At 35.6% G+C, this 20,092-nt stretch overlaps 1 protein-coding gene across 1 annotated transcript; it reads right to left on the bottom strand.

Moving 5' to 3' along the window:
- Positions 1-2,914: 2,914 nt before the first annotated feature.
- Positions 2,915-7,340, bottom strand: LOC149954440 (uncharacterized). Its single transcript, XM_090169901.1, has 3 exons — positions 7,305-7,340; positions 6,428-6,848; positions 2,915-3,275 (listed from the first exon to the last, which is right to left on the bottom strand). The coding sequence occupies exons 2-3, from the start codon at positions 6,652-6,654 to the stop codon at positions 2,915-2,917; spliced, it is 588 nt and encodes a 195-aa protein (XP_090026027.1). The 5' UTR covers positions 6,655-6,848; positions 7,305-7,340.
- Positions 7,341-20,092: the final 12,752 nt, after the last annotated feature.

The raw sequence follows: 20,092 nt of genomic DNA, 5'->3' as shown, positions 1-20,092 counted from the left end.
GTTATAAAGGGGCTACAAAACAAACATCTAGATGACATAGAGGTAAACGATAAAGATTTTGTGGGGGTTAATGACGTTTTAAATACAGTCGCTGTGGAAGTCGGTTCTCTTGATATCTTCGACAAAAATGTTATACATGGAGTTACTTGACTTCGAGTGATTTTAAACTCGGATGTTGGTAAGATAGATTTTATTTTCGTAGACGATGGATGAGAGACCGAATAAGAAGTTGTTATTTCGGAACATAATTTGGTTGAAGACGATTTTAACTTTGAACTAGAAACGTTTTCACCTGTTGATTGTGTTTGACTTTTAAATGTTCTTGAAGGCGATAAAGACAACCAAGAAATTGTTGAAGGATTCAATGATACGAATGAAATCACCGATGACAGAGATGATTTTGAAGTGACAGTAGATGGTGAAACCAGTTTTGTTGAAGACTCCTTACACGACATCTCCGAGATTGTCTCCTCCGATGAAGATTCGAAACTGTCCTGTGAAGGTACTGAACGTGAAGCCGAGATTACTGATGAAAGATTAACTTGTTCAGTCGTAGAAAATGACTGACTTGATGGCACAATCGACGATGTAGATGGTAATGTCGTAGTTCTGATAGGGATACAGAACACACATCTAGATGACATCGATGTAAACGATAAAGATTTTGTGGGGGTTAACGACGTTTTAAATACAGTCTCAGTGGAAGTCGGTTCTTTTGATATCTTCGACAAAAAGGCTTTAGATGGAGTTATTTGAGTCACATACGATTTCATCTCAGATGTTGATAATATCAATTTGGTTTTCGTTCTTACGGAGATAGGTTCTGACGAAACTGTTTGTAAAGTTGAAATCTTAGAAGGTAAATGTATCGTTGTTTCAAAGGATTTTGCTTTAGTAGATGATGGATTAGAGACTGAAAAAGATTTTAAGAGTGAACGAGAAACGTTTCCATATGTTAAGATTGGCTGACTTGTGGATATGTTTGAGAAAGTTGGGGACCACCAAGTAACAGCTAAAGGTTTCAGTGATTTGGATGGAATTGTGATTATAGTGGTATCCCTGAGCAATTTTGTCGGAGACAGATTACACGACATCTCCGAAATTGTATCATCTGATAAGGGTACTGCGCTGTACTGTGAAGACACTGTAAATGTAGAATTAGATACGAGTTCATACACTGAATGCGTCTGACTTGATGCCATAATCGATGTGGCTGAAATTTTTTTTGTTGTGAATGAGATACACGACACACATCGAGATGAAATTGATATAATTGATGAAAGTTTAGACGAAGATGGGCAACGTTTTTGCGGCGTTAGAGAGGTTTTTGAATCTATTTTAGTGAAAATCGTTTTACACGACATTTGTGAGAATGTCGCTTTAGATGAGGATAAAATAGTTGCAGTATTTTCGTTTTTAGATGTTAATGAGATTGGTTTTGATTTTGTTATATTAGAAGTAGGTTGGTTCGATATTTTTTTAGTTTTAATGGATGAAGTTTGGCATGACATTTCTGAAATTGTTGCATTACAATGAGTCTCAGATGACGGAATATACTCTATTAAGGAATCTGTCGTTTTATTTTCTGGAGACTGCAATGATGTTGTTAACATATAGGTTGACGACAAACCATATCCAGAGTTTGACTTAGACAGGTATTGTTCTCGAAATTTAGATTCTATCTTCGCGTTTATGTAACTTAATCCTTTTACATATGGTTTAAACGATTTAAATAGCCTTCCAGATGAGCTCTCAAGCTGATACGCTACATTTCTTTTATTCGACAATTTTCCAATGGGGATATACTTGGGACAGACATAGTCACTGTATATCGGATATTTTGGAGTAAGGGAGCTTTTTTGTTTTAATGTTTCGATATCACCGCAAACGTTATCTAAAAATATTTTATTTCCTACTAAAAGAGAAATCGAATTGTTCCGAGTTTCAACCCAACTCTGTAGATGTATTACATTTTTTTGCTGATGCGGGTGATTAGCGCAAGGAATGTGTATTTTTTTCGATGAATAGGTATGTGTATGTATTTTCCAAATTGACATTGCAAACCTATCTTTAGTGAAGCTACTAGTGTTTGTTTCAGTTTTTAATTGATAGATTTTTGTTTTGGAATCCTTTTGTGACGTATTTCCTGGAAAAAAGTAAAAAAAAACGAAATTCTACCCAAAGTTTTTCAAATTGAAACGCCGAAATTTAACAATATTTTAGAGATTAACGTTTTTTAAATATACATTATACCCGTTCTCTTACATGATAGCTCGTAGTTAATTTTAGTTACACAAGTCGAAATTAAAGAAAAACGCATTTCTTAGTGAAAACAAAAACTAAAAGAGGTTTTCGATAAAGTACATTTCTTATATCTAATTAAAAAATAGATTATCAAGTTAAAGGGCAAAACCGAGAAAATTGTTTCGTAAAATTTAATTGACCTGTTTAATTTACTTTTTTGATTTATTTAATTGTGGGCGGACATTTACAAGGAGACATTCCGAGGTGTCATTTTTCGTTGCCATGGCAAAACGGTTGCCCATTGAATAAATTACCTTTAGGATTTTTCATGATACACGAAGGTTTACCAATCCCCCGAGTTTAAACAAAATCGGTGGGTTACACTTCGGGATGTCTCCTTGTTAGTGAATCGCGAGTTCGTAAATCATAATTTCTAGCAAATTAGACTGAGCCTTTATCTCAAATATCTCAACTTTAATGTCGAATTTTAAATTTCTAACTTCGTCGTGACGGGGATGATAATCGAAAAAGTTTGCTTAAATGGTGTTTTACTATGTAATATATATTAGATAACGGTAGTCCCTATAAGTCAAAATCTCTATCTAGACGTATTTTAGGGTTTTATGCGCCACCCAAGTTTTAAAATTTATAAAATCTGATACACAAAATGTCACATACCAGCGTGATTCTGCAATGTAGTAACGAATTGGTCTAAAACGTCGGCCTCTGAACGATTCTTCGTGCACAATCCACAAAATTCTCGGCAAAAGTGGAATTTGAAGGTTGAGTCATATTCGCATCTTGTGACGCCTTTGAGTGGTTCATCTTTGCTATTAGGAATCCACAAACTCAAATCGAGCGATTTTTTTTTGCATTCGTGATCTCCCAAACGGTTGTTGCAGGAGGACGAACAGTCAACGTAATCGTAGCCGCTCAAACATTCACAAACGCAAGTTTCCAAATTTAGTCGAATGGAGTTCGGGCATTTTGTTCGACACTCGCACTTCCAGTGGTTCATTACGCATTCAGCTCTGAAAAATTATCATACACATTTAATGTAAGAAAAAATTAATAAAACTTACAGACGAGTGACTGACCACCTAGCTTTATCTGGACACTGATTATCTAAATCAGTAAGCAACGGCGATTTCCAAATGAGTATCGTAATAATTTAACGCAAAGTGTACACTGTTTACGCGAAGTACCCAGTCCTCGAATAAAAACCATCGTCCTTTTTTCTCATTGAAAACAAGGAAAACAGGTGAAAACAAGGTGGCTTAGACATATGAGTACACATTGAATTCGTGTTTAGACGCCAGTAACGTGGCCTTCTTGTTTAAACGTCGCTCTTACGTTACCGTATCTTACTTTTAAAAGTCTAAGAGCGCGCGCTACAGTGGCGAGCGATATCGCTTTTACCAGCGTACGTGCAAATCTCTCGTGCGAAGAATATACTAATAAAGCTGGGCCTTGTGACGTAAGAGCAACATTTTAATAAGTTGGGCAAGACCACTTTTTCTTTTATAAAATCAACTATTGTCTTTACCAAGAAATAAAAGTAACCCTTCTTTGGCATGTAACTCTCGTAGGGACTTAATAAAGATTATAAAGCTTAAGAGGGTGATTAAGTACAATGTCTGAAACTTTGAAAGTTTCTATTTTCGAAATTACTGTTATCGGCAGAATTTTTGCCAGCGGTAGATAAATTTATCACTCTGAAGTAATATTAAATTACGGTTAGGTGAAATATATTGATTGACACCAAAAATTACCATACACTTTAAAGGAACTGCAAAAATTATTATTTGACTTAACATTTAAACTGTCGTCACCCCGTAATAATCTCCGCTTCTGCTTCCAAAAAACATGGCAACCTCGTATTAAAAGAAAACGTTACGAAACTAGTGTTCGTACGGGGACCCCGACCCCGACCCCGAAAGTCGGGGATCCCCGACTTTTGTGCCCGACCCCGACCCCGACCCCGACTGTCGCAAATCAAGTCGGGGTTTTCCATTTTTCGGGGTTATGTTTTCGTAGTGTAATTTTAAATTTTCGCGCCGACGCACCCCGCTAAAATCCTAAAAATATAAAATAGATAGGTTCCTTCTCTCCCCTTTTTTCGTGGGCGACAATAGAATGATCCGAATGACCTTCGGCTATGCCGCTGACGTAGCTCTCGCTTGACGCTTGATTATAAGTTTTAGTTTCATAATTGCCGTTGTTTCGAACTCTCAGTCTCAGCTAAGGAGTGTGGAGTTACAACGTTTGTAAATAACTTGTGTATTTATAAAACAACTTATTTAAACAATTACAATGCCTAAGCTATAGACCTGTATTTTAAAATCTACCTATCTTATCTATTTTTACTATAGTCCTAGTCGATAATTCAAAATAACGGTCAAAAACGCCGCCGATCAGTTTAGTAAAATATTTTCAGCGGCGTAATCGTCGGCCATTTTCGGAATGGAGATACAGGCCGGAAGGCAGGCAAGGCTGCCAGATTTCGATAGATCGAAAAAGGCCAACTCTCTCCAATGTTTTCGTTTTCAAAACGAAAATTTTGCGGCGTAGCTATCGACTAAGACTATTACTAATAGTCCCTAGGCTCAGAGGCTGGCTTACACAAGATACACTATCTAATCTTAAATAGTAAAATTGGGGTATTTTGATAATTTTTCTATTCTTAATAAATACAAAGAATTTTCCATCCCCGACCCCGACTTGTTTTTCGCGGGGTTAGACCCACCCCGACCCCGACCCCGACCCCGACTTTATTTTGACCCCGTACGAACACTATACGAAACACTTACGATTGGACAGAAAACGCATAATAATTCTACGTAAATGGACGCATTGATTTTTCTTTGAGTTTCAGTGGAAAACTCGTTTTTTGTGAGATTGCGGTTGCTTTGTAAGTTATCAATAATTTATGTTCTGCCAATGTTTATTAATGGTAAAGGGAATATAATCTGCAGAGATATCTTTATGGAAGACCACTTCAATTTTTCAAATTTCCCTGTACAGTGGCGCCAAACATTACTAAAGGCAAAGGCAAGAGCGGCCAGAGCTGCAAACGTTGGTGTTCCACACCAAATACCTGAGGTTATATTCCCTTTAAATACCGTTATATTTGTTCTGCAAATGTTTATTTATGTTAAAAATCAACAAATTTGTTCTCCAAATGTGTATTTATGTTAAATATCAACAAATTTGTGCACTGCAAATACCAACTAATTTACTAGTCTCCGGTAGCATTGATTTGAAGTAAAACTTAGACGCCAATATTAGTTAAGCCTTAGCTATTATACTAATAATAATACGATTTTTAAACAGATGGCACAGGCCATATTAGTAGCTTCATCTTACTGGATTTGCCAGCCTAACAGGCACTCCACTATTAAATTGATAAGCCTCGGTTTCCCTGTCAAACACCACCGAGACTTTACAGAACCGCAAAATGGCGATTCCTCTCTACATTAACTGAAAGGGAGTGGGGTTTATGTTTCTACTCATGTTTAAATACATTAATGTCTCAATACATTATTGTCAAGTTATGTCAACGAATAATTTAAATCAATTAAAGCAAATATCAAAAGAGGCAATTATATTTTATGCCCACTAGACAAAATTTCAGTTGGAATTGCTGTGTGTTCAACCATTTCCGGAATGACATTTAGACACTACGTCTACCCTGATAACATTTTTTATAAAATAATATTAAAAGTACAATAACGAAATGTTCTTAAGCACAAGCATTAAACGTTTATTAATAAGCCTCGACCATGGTTCCATTATCATGATAATAGAGGTTACCGAACATCTCTTTGTTGTACTATTAAAATTACAGTTTTAGCTATTTCTAAATAAGTCAATTATTTAGGCCATGAAACAAAAACAAAAGATATTAACTGCTATTTTAACAAAGAAAACATTAAATACTAAGCAGGCAATGGTTTCAAAGTTTTAGTTGGATACCTCAAAACAAATTGTACACCCAAAAATCAGTCACCTACCTCACAGGCGTTGTCTGTTGGTCCCGAAAAGGTGTACCAACGTTTGGTGTTCACACCGATTATTTTATTTCGAATTAGTTGGACAAACTTTTGGATTATTGGGCTTTAAAAGTTCCATATTCTGATCACCCCTTACGGAAAACAAATGTGAAAATAAAGTTAATTCTTACCTAGAAACGCAGGTATCGTCGTAACAAAATGCCCTATCTTTAGGGCATAATGAGCATGGCAAACCGAAGAAAGGAACCATGGTTAAGGACACGTATGGACGAATCAAACAGTGGAAATGAGAGAATCGACCATTGCAATCGCGGTTAATAGAGCATCCAATTTTTCTTGATATCGGAGATAAGAGGGACAAGAAATGATTGAACTGTTTCATATAGGGAAAGGGCATGGTGAAACGATTTTGGTGTCCGGTGAAAGATGGTTTATTCCAATGCAGTATTGGACAATCTCCCTTTTCTCCATGGTAATCCACAAATGATCCAACGGAAGCAGACGTTTGCTCCAAAATGCTCTTGGTGCTGTACGTCGTGTCACAGGTTTCTGTGATCCTGGACGACTCATTGACGAGTTCTTCTTCCCAATCTGAAAACAGAGTTTGAAATATGACTAATAGACTTAGCGCGGAGATTTTAAAAAGTATAGACTAGTATTGTTCAGACAAAACAAAATAATTCTATACACAGGTAAAAAAGTAAGAAACTTTGAACCGATTAAACGTTTGATTTCCAGTTGAAAGTATTAAAAATTGTAATCCAATACACATGCGTGTCTGATATGTTATCTACTCATCCCTACATCGTGATAAGGAAAACGACAAAAGAAAATATTTAAGTGTTATGCAAATGGAAACCAGGTGGGGCTTGGTATGACAACCCCGTTTTGCCATGAAATAAATATAGACTGTTAAATTGAACCTTCATTGCCATTATTTTTCGATAATTTCGACAAAGATTTAATTATTTAAAAATTGAATTAAATAAATAAATAAAATATTAATGGGCAAAAAAGAACTAAATGAAGAAACGAACAAATACATACTAATATAATTAGTGTTCGGAAAACGTAATTTTGGATTTCTACGCCAGTTTCGAACGTAATGCAGAATATTAGCTACTTCTTCATCACTCAACGTATAAGTCAAAGGATATCTTTCCCCGACAGAAACATTTTCAACAGCTGGAGCTTCGTTTTTCGTCAATTGGTTTTCTGAAAAGTAAAAAAGTTGTTACAATATCAAGAACGTCACAGATGGAACACTCTTATATGTAACGTATAATTAAATTTCACTAGAGGGTTTTGGAACCTTTTCACGCGCACCTCCGCGCTTTACAGATACTTAGCCATTGTCACATTTTTACTCATTAATAATTTCTTAATAATATGTACAATAAATAAGCTTATTTAAAGCTTCATTTTTTACATATTTCTGTAACAAAAATGAATTTTAACGAACTTTTAGTCTGTTTTGTTAGCTACGTGGTGTCTCATAGCAAGCCAAATATTTTCCAGTTAATATTAGTTCAAATATAAAAAGAGGTATCCGAAAGCCAGGACCATTTTCCCTTTGAAACGATATCAGGTGACTTAAGAGTTAATTGGTGATAATATATTTATTACAAAAAAGGTTCCAGGTTAGCAACAAAAATACTTCTTCACCGGACGTCTTTTTCAAGAAGAATATGAAATATAACATATTATACCTTGAGGACGAGCCGGACAGCCGGTGTAGCCGTCGAATCGTCTCCAAGGTATTTATAGGTATCGGAGTTTTTAACATTAGGCTGGGCTCGTAACGTTGATGTATGGATAATTAACATGGGGTTAACGCAATGGGAAAATCGTACTGACGTCATAGTTTTTTGCGCGCCTGTAGCGTTAATACGGTTTGGTTGATTGTTTTGATATTTTACAAAGATAGTCCTTTAAAGCATTTTCCTTCCCCTTTTTCTAATTAAAAGCATATTAGTTAAAATTAAGGGTAAGATAATTAATTTTAAAATATTGTACATTTCACGAAAAAGATGGCGATCCAATTTATATAATACTGTTGCAATAGCCTGTGTTAGACAATTTCATCGATCCATGATTAAAATTAAAATGACCGTTTTTGATTCATTGCGTCGTGCTTTAGCTAAGCCTTGGCGTTTTTTATTAACAAATTAAAAAGTTAATTATCTATGAGCTTGGCCGAGGTGTTATAGGCGCTGGGTGAAAGGATGCGTGGCGAACACTTTTGCGTGTTCGAGGCACACTAGAAAACCCCCAAAAATACAACCAATTATTTCAAAATACAATACAATACAACACAAAATATCAAAATTGCAGACTACTGGCGCCAGTGTCGGTTTCTCATCTACTTATACAAGAGTCACCGTAACTAGGCTGTCACTGGCGCCGGACTGACCCACTTAGAGATTACCTACGAGTTTTTTAATATAACGGGGTTCAATAGCATAGCCGCCGTGGCGGCCGCGCCGAATGAATACAATTAAATAAAAGGGGGGTCAAGGGGGGTCAAGACGACCTTGAACTTGATCTTGGTCTTTTGGTACCCTTGGTATGGCATTTTATTTTTAGGCACCGGACCGGAGACGGTCGGGCAATAAAGAAGGGATTAAGCTTGATGGAAGCTCGGCGAACTGTCAATTTTTAATACTTTTAAATTCAGTCATAATTTGTATAACGTGCGCCACGTCGCAACGAATATAGCAGCTCGGTAATATGTCGCGAGAGATTTCGTCAGTTGGAAATAAGGCATTCCAGCATTTCGAAATGTAGTCACTTAAGGAGCAACAGTTTTAAAACCTTAGTGACCGCGTATAAAAGAGCTAGAGACATATTAGTGACCACTTCATTTGGAACCACGGCTCCTGACTTGATCCACATTGACAGCCATCCGTAAATGGAATCAGAGTCGTGGCTCTCTGACAACATGTTGCACACAGTATTACGCTTTCGTGGACGGCTCATTAACTGTAACATCTTACAGAAAAATGTTGCCGCTCTTGGCTCCCCAAGGTCTTTTCAACTTTTTCACGACACCACCCGTCGCGTCAATACAGATTTTTGATTTTCCAATATTGTTTTTACTTTAGGCGCGATACATCTACAGGGTGTTAACTAAAAAATGGAGCAGGGCGAATATTTCAAAATGTGTTTTAGCTACGATTTTGAAATTTTAGGTTGTTATAGAACCGTAAGAGCTACGAAGTTGGTTCCAATTAGAAAGTTGTTCCCCGTCGCATTTTATGGTTAACTAGCTTTGACTCGATCTGATTTGCGAAATAGGAAGTTGAGCAATGTTAGGCCAAAATCAAGAAGGCCGTTAAGTTGATAACGTGTTAAAGACGATGTTCAACTGATAACTTTAAAAGTACTCTTGTTAGAGTACTGAAATTTGTTAGACAACCTCATCGTGGTCGAGGATCTTTAGTTTGAAAATTTCAGTTCCCAAAACTCGACGTGCACCCTGCTGTTTAATGGTGGTTCCGATTCGATGACTCCCACAAACACCGAATGACGTAAACACCCTCGTGTGTTCGTAAAAGTGTCGGTATATGATACGCGTCCAGGAGCCTGGTTCAAAACGGATCTAACTTTCTGTCGCGATTTACCATATGAAACATCACACGGTGCTATTTTTGCATATTCTTCTTCGGTGAGAGTTAGTGTGAATTGGTGAACTCTTGTTTCGCCGTTTCATTCTTCGCTAATAAAATCTGAGGATTCATTAGGGGACTCTTTCGGTTCGGTGTCTTTGCCTGGTTCTTTAAAATAATTTTCGGCGTCGTCTTCCGTGTTTTTCTTTATCCCCAAATTTTCCCAAATTCCAAATCGCTTTTTAACCAGAGTGTATAAGGCATTGAGAGAGAATAATCCATTGAATTTTGCACTTAGATTTTTCCGCACTTGAAACGATTTACCCGCTACAAAAGATGTGCGATATAATACTGAAGCATATTTTAATATTGCTTCCTTAATTTTTTCTTGGGCCCGACCATATTTGTCAATCGGGACAACTAAATACTTTTCAACTTAAATCATGAATCTTACTTAAAAAGCGGACAACAACTTTGTGCAAAATGTTACAAAACTGCTGGAGGAGAACGACCCAGGTACGATGCAACAAAACATGAACAATACTGCGCAGTGCTTTTAGTTTCGGTTTACAGTAACGAGAAAAACAAAAGAGGATCTTTGACCTTGGAAACGTAGCGTCATCTGTGTCACGATTCTGGCAAATATATATTTGAATAGGATGGTGCGCTTTTAGTCACTGACATAAAGAAGTCACTTGATTACGGTGCATATTAAAAAAAGGGTGCGTTATGGGTGGCTATTGATAGGCTGCGTTTAAGCTGGAAATTTCCAATGGGCGGGCTACCATTAAATTGGCCCGCCGATTTTAAAAGAAAAAGGATTTTCGTCTCGTCAATTTCAAAAGCAGGTATTTCCGAAACCGGTACGGTGCATATTGTAAGTAAAGTGGTGCGTAACGGTGCATTATGGGTGCCTATTGATAAACTACATTTTATCTTCAGATACGTAGTGGGCGGGCTACCATTAACTTAACCCACCCATTTTGAAAATGGTGTACCGTCGAAACCGATATGGTGCATAATATAAAAGTGGCGGTGCGAAACGGTGCGTAAGGGGTGCCTATTTATAGGCTAAGTTTTTGCTCGAAAATTTTAACACGGGCGGGCCACCATTAACTTGGCCCGCCCATTTTAAAAATTAAATTTCTTCAAATCGGGAGTGGTGCAAATGTTTAAAATGGTGGTGCATATTGGTGTATATTATTGGGTGCCTAATTATAGGATATCATAGCTTATTATAATTTTGGATGATTGGGCGGGTCAGGTTAATGGACCCCTAAATGTATCACTCGGCTGGACCAAATTAATGTATAAAAAGAAAATTGTAACACCAAAAGGAACATTTTTAAACATTAATGTGGTAAATTTATTGAAACTTATAATATTTTTTTGTGAAACATTGATGGTACAAATATATATGGATCCAGAATGTTCCCTCTTGGATCTCACCAATTATGCCCTAAAATTTCTGTCCCTTCTTGGCCGCAGTGAAATGTACATGGTTACCTATATATCCTCTTTTTCCTCAGCCAACCTGAGATTTTTCCTATAATTTCTATTATAAGCACTATAATAGAAATAAAGCACCTCAATTGTTTAGAAAGATTACATTTCAATCAATTCTACGTTCCAAAACAAGGATAGTGCTTATCAAGGAAAACATTTGTCGATTTATATGAAACATTTATTAATTTACGGGAAAAAGCTTAACTTTTAATTCATTTCCACCGAATAGTGCTATTTTGGGGACCGAGATATCACACCTTGCATTGACGTTCCGCTGTTTGCTCGGAAACGAATTTCTGGGCAATGGCTTTGGATCCGTCATTCCGAGTTAAATTATAAATAGTTAAACTGATAAATAGTTAAACTGATAAATAGTTAAACTGATAAATAGTTAAACTGATAAATAGTTAAACTGATAAATAGTGAAACTGATAAATAGTTAAACTGATAAATAGTTAAACTGATAAATAGGGAAACTGATAAATAGTTAAACTGATAAATAGGGAAACTGATAAATAGTGACACTCATAAATAGTGACACTCATAAATAGTGACACTCATAAATAGTGACACTCATAAATAGTGACACTCATAAATAGTGACACTCATAAATAGTGACACTCATAAATAGTGACACTCATAAATAGTGACACTCATAAATAGTGACACTCAAAAATAGGTACACTAATAAATAGGTACACTAATAAATAGGTACACTAATAAATAGGTACACTAATAAATAGTGACTCATAAATAGTGACACTCATAAATAGTGACACTCATAAATACTTAAACTGATAAATAGTTAAACTGATAAATACTTAAACTGATAAATAGTGACACTAATAAATAGTGACACTCATAAATAGTGACACTCATAAATAGTGACTCATAAATAGTGACACTCATAAATACTTAAACTGATAAATAGTGTCACTAATAAATAGTGACACTCATAAATAGTTAAACTGGTAAAAAGTTAAACTAATAAATAGTTAAACTAATAAATAGTAAAACTAATAAATAGTTAAACTAATAAATAGCTAAACTAATAAATAGTTAAACTAATAAATAGTTAAACTAATAAATAGTTAAACTAATAAATAGTTAAACTAATAAATAGTTAAACTAATAAATAGTTAAACTAATAAATAGTTAAACTAATAAATAGTTAAACTAATAAATAGTTAAACTAATAAATAGTTAAACTAATAAATAGTTAAACTAATAAATAGTTAAACTAATAAAAAAGTTAAACTAATAAATAAGCTCATCTTTATCCTATCTCAGATAACTCTGGGTGGGTTTCTACGTAACTGTCAACTGACATACCCTTTCGTATTCACAATTGACACTCATAAATAGTGACACTAATAAATAGTTACATTAATAAATAGGTACATTAATAAATAGGTACACTAATAAATAGTCACACTAATAAATAGTGACACTAATAAATAGTGACACTAATAAATAGTGACACTCATAAATAGTGACACTCATAAATAGTGACACTCATAAATAGTGACACTCATAAATAGTGACACTCATAAATAGTTAAACTGATAAATAGTGTCACTAATAAATAGTGACACTCATAAATAGTTAAACTGGTAAAAAGTTAAACTAATAAATAGTTAAACTAATAAATAGTTAAACTAATAAATAGCTAAACTAATAAATTGTTAAACTAATAAATAGTTAAACTAATAAATAGTTAAACTAATAAATAGTTAAACTAATAAATAGTTAAACTAATAAAAAAGTTAAACTAATAAATAAGCTCATCTTTATCCTATCTCAGATAACTCTGGGTGGGTTTCTACGTAACTGTCAACTGACACACCCTTTCGTATTCACAATTGAAAATGGGTTCGTCCTCCAAATGTTTGCTTTCAAAACTGGCATAATCCGGAAATCCGCGATAGTTTTAGTTTTATTTTCTTTAGTCGGAAAACTCGACACAATTTCACAAATGTAGCAAAGGCCACAAAAAATATTTGTCGTCTACTACTACTAGTGTGTAATTATTTAATGGGGCAATGGGCAAGTATAATTTTTTATCCCCTTCGCAACCGACTTAGAGGAGAAACAGCAGAAAAGTCAGTGGTGTTAATAACGCCCCGGAAAACTCCGCAATGCGGGGGGGGGCTTCCATCGACGGGCCCCCAAATTGCCTATGGGACTGTGTACAGTCCAACCGCGCGAGAACTCGTCTAGTTTTTTCTCTTGTGCTCAAGTTAATGTTTTACTTGCTTCAAATATTTCTTTATTCCCAAAACTTTATAAATACAACCACAATAGCCGTCGCATAAATATCCAAAACAACGTACATAATGAAAGTAACACACTGAAGTTTGAAAAGTATCGAGACACGTGTTTTATAGCAGATCGTTAAACCTTGTAAATTAATAACTAAGTTGTGTTTCTGAATTTAAAGTTTTTAAGGTAAGGCTAATTCGTTTGCATAATATAATCGCTGCCCTGGGTAGTTTTTGTATAGAAAATCTAAAATTTCAACTTATGCATTTGCTTACATTTCACAAATGACAATGCTTATTGAACGAAATAATATGGACTCCATTTAGAGCGATATACTCAACTGAAATCAAAACGAGTCATAGAAATCCCGTCTTTATATTTTTCAATGAAATGAGGCAGGGGCGTAGGAACCAGGAGGGCCATGCCCCTCCCTAGAATTTTGCTGGGAGGGGCAACTAATGTTATTGCCCCTTCAACCTTTTGGTCAGTTGAAATCTTTAAAAGCTCAACTGTGTCTTTTCCCGCCAATTTACATAGTAGTCAAACAGAAACACATGCATTCGGTGAAGCTACACTCCTTTACAAATTCAAAACCATTCTCATTTTATTATTGTGGATTTGTGTATCTTAAATTCATAAACGACTCTAAGGACTAAAATACACTTCGTATGATAACTGTTGTTACTGTCAATGCCTTAATGACATTCGCGACCGATTACTCACTCTATATCGGGGGCTAAGCTCCTAGACCCCGCTTCGTTTCTCTATGCCCCCTCCAACTTCTAAAATGTTCCTACGCCCCTGAAAAGAGGAGCGGAAGGGAAGGCAATGTCTCCCCAAATCTTTAAAGTAAATCATTCCCCCCCCCCCCTCCATCTTGAAACGATGAAATCGTGTTAATTTTCAAACAGAAGATTTCATTTTTACCCTACTTTATTGAATAAACAAATAACGCGCTTACGTGAGTTCCCTACGAGAGAATAGTAGCAATATTTTTTTTGATGCTCGAGGCGCTGATTGCCGTGATTTATCTTAATCGTTTAACTTAGGGCTTCAAGCCATTTTAAAGCGTTTTATATATTTAACATGCAAGTACGTGTTAAATCTAATTGTATAAGGCGATACATGTTAGCCCTTACTCTAGATGGCGATAATCGCGATTCGGCCTTAATGATTATAAGGGACCCCAAAACAGTTTCGCGGGAGGACCCCAAACCCATAGCTACGTCACTGAGAAAGCTACTATTTTTAAAATATAATTTATCAAAAACAAATTTTATATTCTAAATAAATAATTTAATGTGGGGGATTTTATTTATCTTTAACTTCATTTGAATTGCTTGTGTATTTATCTTTAATTAATACTAAACACACTGGAACCGTATAGGAACCGTTTAGTAACCGGAACCGATAAATTAAAATTTTAAGAACCGGAACCGTATCCGGAACCGATAAAGCAAAAATTTAGGAACCGAAACCGGATCCGGAACCGAGATAGTCCAAAGAAGTGGAACCGTTGCATCCCTAATAAATAGTTACACTAATAAATAGTTAAACTAATAAAAAGTTAAACTAATAAAAAGTTAAACTATACTAAATAAGTGTGACGAAGTAATAATATGTTGACTGCACAAGCCGTGTATAACCAGAAGTAATAAATAAGTGTGACCAAGTAATAAAGAAGTTTTACGAAGTAATAAATAACTTATCGGTTTGTAGGGGGGGGCGTAGCTGAACATGACACTTATCGAAACCGTGTATGGCCAGAAGTAATAAATAAGTGTGGCACTTACTTATCGAAACCGTGTTTGGCCAGAAGTAATAAATAAGTGTGGCACTTACTTATCGAAGCCGTGTATAGCCAGAAGTAATAAACAAGTGTGGCACTTACTTATCGAGACCGTGTTTGGCCAGAAGTAATAAACAAGTGTGGCACTTACTTATCGAAGCCGTGTATAGCCAGAAGTAATAAACAAGTGTGGCACTTACTTATCGAAACCGTGTTTGGCCAGAAGTAATAAATAAGTGTGGCACTTACTTATCGAGACCGAGTTTGGCCAGAAATAATAAATAAGTGTGGCACTTACTTATCGAAGCCGTGTATAGCCAGAAGTAATAAACAAGTGTGGCACTTACTTATCGAATCCGTGTATGGCCAGAAGTAATAAATAAGTGTGGCACTTACTTATCGAAACCGTGTTTGGCCAGAAGTAATAAATAAGTGTGGCACTTACTTATCGAAACCGTGTTTGGCCAGAAGTAATAAATAAGTGTGGCACTTACTTATCGAGACCGTGTTTGGCCAGAAGTAATAAATAAGTGTGGCACTTACTTATCGAGACCGTGTTTGGCCAGAAGTAATAAATAAGTGTGGCACTTACTTATCAAGACCGTGTTTGGCCAGAAGTAATAAAAAAGTGTGGCACTTACTTATCGAAACCGTGTACAGGATGACCACTGAAAAACCCCAAAAAATTTATAGGAATATAGGAAATTAAACAGGCGATTTATAGGAGAATATAGGAGTATTTTCTTTGATTATATAGGAGCATATAAGAAAATTTGCATAAATAAAATTTAAATTTGTTTTAATATAAAAGGAACTTCATTTAAGCAAATGACGATATTCTTAATTCCGTTCAGTGCAGCTCTTTGGAGAAGCAGTTTACATTTTATCAAAGGGATTACTTACATTGAGCGCCATCTGTATTACGAAAAGCGAACTAGGTACGCGGGAAATTCGAAAAAACCGCACGAAATCCAAAATAATATCTAATTATAGGAAAATATAGGAAAAGTGATTAAATTATAGGAAAATAAAGGAAAGCAATGAAATATAGGAAAAATTAAAAATAAAATAAAGGAAGAATGGTCACCCTGCGTGTATGGCCAGAAGTAATAAACAAGTGTGGCACCAACTTATCGAAGCGGTGTAAATCCAGAAGTAATATTTCACTAAAATTTAAGGTTTATTACTAACTCATGATTTTATGCTACCTGTTTAAATAGAATAGGGGCACCAACTAATATTATCGCCTTCTTGGCAAACATTTTTCATTTTCAATGCGCGTGAAATTGCGCGAGCCACAATCTACTAATACATCAAAAGCGCGCTTCGAAAAAATAACTCGTTTTTAAATGTATTAGTCGTAATCTTATTCCACAATCACATATTGCTATCTTCCCCATACTTGAGTAATTTTAGATTAAAAGCCAACCTTTCGTTCCATTTCCATCGTGTACAGTTGTTTTAGGTCCCGATATCTCACTGTCTGCATTGACGTTCTGTTGCTCGTTTGGAAAGTCATTTCTGAGCAGCGGCTTTTGATCCGTCGTTCCGAGGAGAGCGCAGAACAACATTAACACAAATAACGCGTGTTTTAAACTCATTATTCGCGAATTATCGCGATGAAACATTTTTCGACGGCCCTTTAGTAATCCTATTTGCTAAGCCTACTTTTTAAAAATTGTTAAGCCTAATACGGATATAAAATATCACGAGACCGCCTTTTGAAACAGTGAAATAAAAATGACGGCACGCGCTAAAACGCGCGTTTTATATCGCGTCACCGTTATTTTTATTAGCGCGCGCTATTTCATTCCTTCAAAACCTACGTTGAAAGCGTTTAGATAATAAGATATTGGATAAAGGGAATCGAACAGGGTTGGCTGGATTAAACCACACTTGTTTAATCCATGGTTAAAATCATGGTTAAAACCAAGTGATTATTTAAAAGAAAAACAATGTTTTTTTTAATGTTTTGGTTTTTATTATTAACTAAAAATTATTCCTGAATGTTATTCCAATGTTTTCAATGATTTGGTAGCATTTTTCCGAATCCAGGCGCATTTGTCCGAATACTCATTTGTCCGAACTGTAAAAATATGGCTCAGATGGCCGAAGTACGGTTTCATTTGTCCGAAAATAATTTTGTATAATTTGTTAGCAATTTAACCGTTCTATCCGTTTGTCAAATGACCGAAATGTCATTTGTCCCAACGTGATACATTGGCTTTGGTCAAATTCGAAAGAATCACATTAAACCGAATCCGTCAAAAATAGAGTCCCAAACGTGCGGGTTTTTTTTATCTTAACATGAATAATTGTGGAACTTCAATCTAACCTAAATTCCAATGAAAATAGACACCTAACCTCTAACCTAACCTAACCTATTTAACCTAACGGAATCAAAGCCAACTCTGAATTAACACCAAACCCAGCCAATTTTTGGTTAACGAAAATTCGGACATAATGCATATACGAAACACTATTTTTGCGATGGAAATTCGAACAAATGCTACTACTCGTTCAGACAAATGACACTCAAGGTTGGGTCATTCCATGACAAAACGACCTAGTTTTTTTTAATTTTAACACCCGACCCCTTTCGATTTCGCCAAAATTTTGTATACAAGGTTTTTTGGGCCTAGGAAAACGATTTTGACAGTTTCATAACGATCGGTTCAGCCGTTTACGAGATACAGCATACGCGTTTTTTCAAAAGTTCGCCTTGACCCCCTAAATGTTTTCTAGTATATCTTATGACATAATTATCGCAAAATCACATGTAATACCTCATTTTAAAGACAATGCGCACCCTAATATGAATATTTAATCAGAGTTGTCATTTGACGTAAATGTCATTAAAATCTGGGCCTTTAAATAATTTGACCTTTGACCTTGCCCAGACACCTCAGTCGTAGGTCAACGATTTTAGCATTTTTAAAATTCCCACTATCGAATACATAATAATCACTCAAAATCTCAAAGTAATATTTGTAGTTTTCGAGATATTAATTTTTGAAATTTACCCCACCACACACAAAATGAAATACAAAAACCATTTATTTTTATAGTTTACACACCAATTAATTTTTTATTTACACAAAACAGCTTAAACTTCTTTATACATGGAAAAGGCTTTGGTAATTTTATTTTTATCGTGTTCTTTGATTTGATAGCCTTTCGAATTTGGTAAACCTACAAGAATTTCAATTGCACATAGAACATTTTCACTTGACACCCAACTGCTATCGATCCTTCTGGGCCATGTGTATTTGTCCGAAATACCAGGGGGACGCAAAAAGTTTACAAAGAAGACTCCAAACTCTTCTGATACTTCCTCAATTAATCCAACGTAAAGTTGGCCTTTGTAGACGCTGGCTACCAAATTTCCCACTTTAAAGTTTTCAGCCTCTTGATTTCGAGTATCTGACAATTCTAAAGTCGAAACCTTAACTGTGGTTAGCGAATCGTCATTAGATAACGGAGAAACCATGATTTCATTTAACGATATCGGAACGAATTTATGAAACCCTCGAGTTCCTTTTACTGTTATGGCTTTAGAAAACCTTTCTTTTAAAAGTTCCTTTTGTCGCTCAATTTCTTCGTTTTTAACATAGATGAACTTGATATTTTCGAAGTTTGATAGGCAGAAATTAAACATATCTGTTGGAGTCAAAATCTGTCCAGTCACTGGTCGCTGAAGACTGACTCTTGCTGTTTTACGCTTCACTGTTCCGCCAATTCCGTCACAAGGTCCCTTGCCATGAGATGTGGCAAAAAAATGCCATTCAGCGTCCAAACCAAAATCTTGTTTGTGGCAACAGAGATTAGAAAAGTTGTATTTGTTTTTATACTGTCCAGCACATCCATCCGTAAAATAAATTAGCTTTCTAACATTAGGAACATGTGTTTTTATATTTGGAATTAGATAAGTTAAAAAACTGTGAACAGTATTGGTTGTATGTGTTCTGGTATCACTGATAATACAAAAATTTAAGTGGTTAAGTTCTCCGTTTTCGACTACCCTGAAGTAGATTACGAAGGGATGCACTGTCGCTTGAGAATTGTCCCAATGGAACCCTTGTGCTTCGTCTTGAATTACGAAGGAATAGTTCTCCGCAAAATCACCGAGAACAATTACGTCACCAGGTTTTAGAGTTTTTTTGAGGTTTTTAAGATAATTAGATTGCGACTTAGATGTGTAATGATGACGCGTTAGTTCAAGTAGTTTAATGGCCAAAGAGTCGAAAAAGTTTTCAACACTCTCGCTCAAGGTCATGAGCTTTGTGCTGTCAGTTGTCACCCATTGCATGAACTTTATATTTTCAAAATCTTCTAAAAGGTTCGTTAAATATTCATTTTCAAGTAGACCATTTTTCCCAGGACTGTCCTTGCACACCCTCATCATACAATTCCTGTTTTGAGTGTCACACACGGTGAGCGCCATGAAATCGATATCACATTTTAAAGGACAAGGAGACGGTAGAGCTGATATCATTAGCTTGACATTTTGGTGATAGGTGCAGACACACACTGAATGTGTACCTGACGAACCTGCTAATACACACCAAGGTGGTCGTAGATAACAAAATGACGAAAATCCTAACGTCAAATCATGCTCTTCCTTGAATTTGTTATAGAGCTCTCTCAGGTTCAGCAGTACAAGCCTCTTT

This window comes from Leiobunum rupestre, chromosome 3, assembly GCF_980474605.1.
Source record: "Leiobunum rupestre chromosome 3, qqLeiRupe1.1.hap1, whole genome shotgun sequence".
NCBI classification, from domain to species: Eukaryota; Metazoa; Arthropoda; class Arachnida; order Opiliones; family Sclerosomatidae; genus Leiobunum; species Leiobunum rupestre.
This window is presented reverse-complemented; position numbering and strand designations above follow the sequence as displayed.

What these genes read in the sequence shown, in the direction of transcription:
- LOC149954440 (XM_090169901.1), bottom strand. Translation starts at nt 6,654, where the DNA reads ATGCCCTTTCCCTATATGAAACAGTTCAATCATTTCTTGTCCCTCTTA. An exon ending in GACGATACCTGCGTTTCTAG is followed by an intron (nt 3,276 to 6,427) that starts GTAAGAATTAAC and finishes ATAATTTTTCAG; the next exon opens with AGCTGAATGCGTAATGAACC.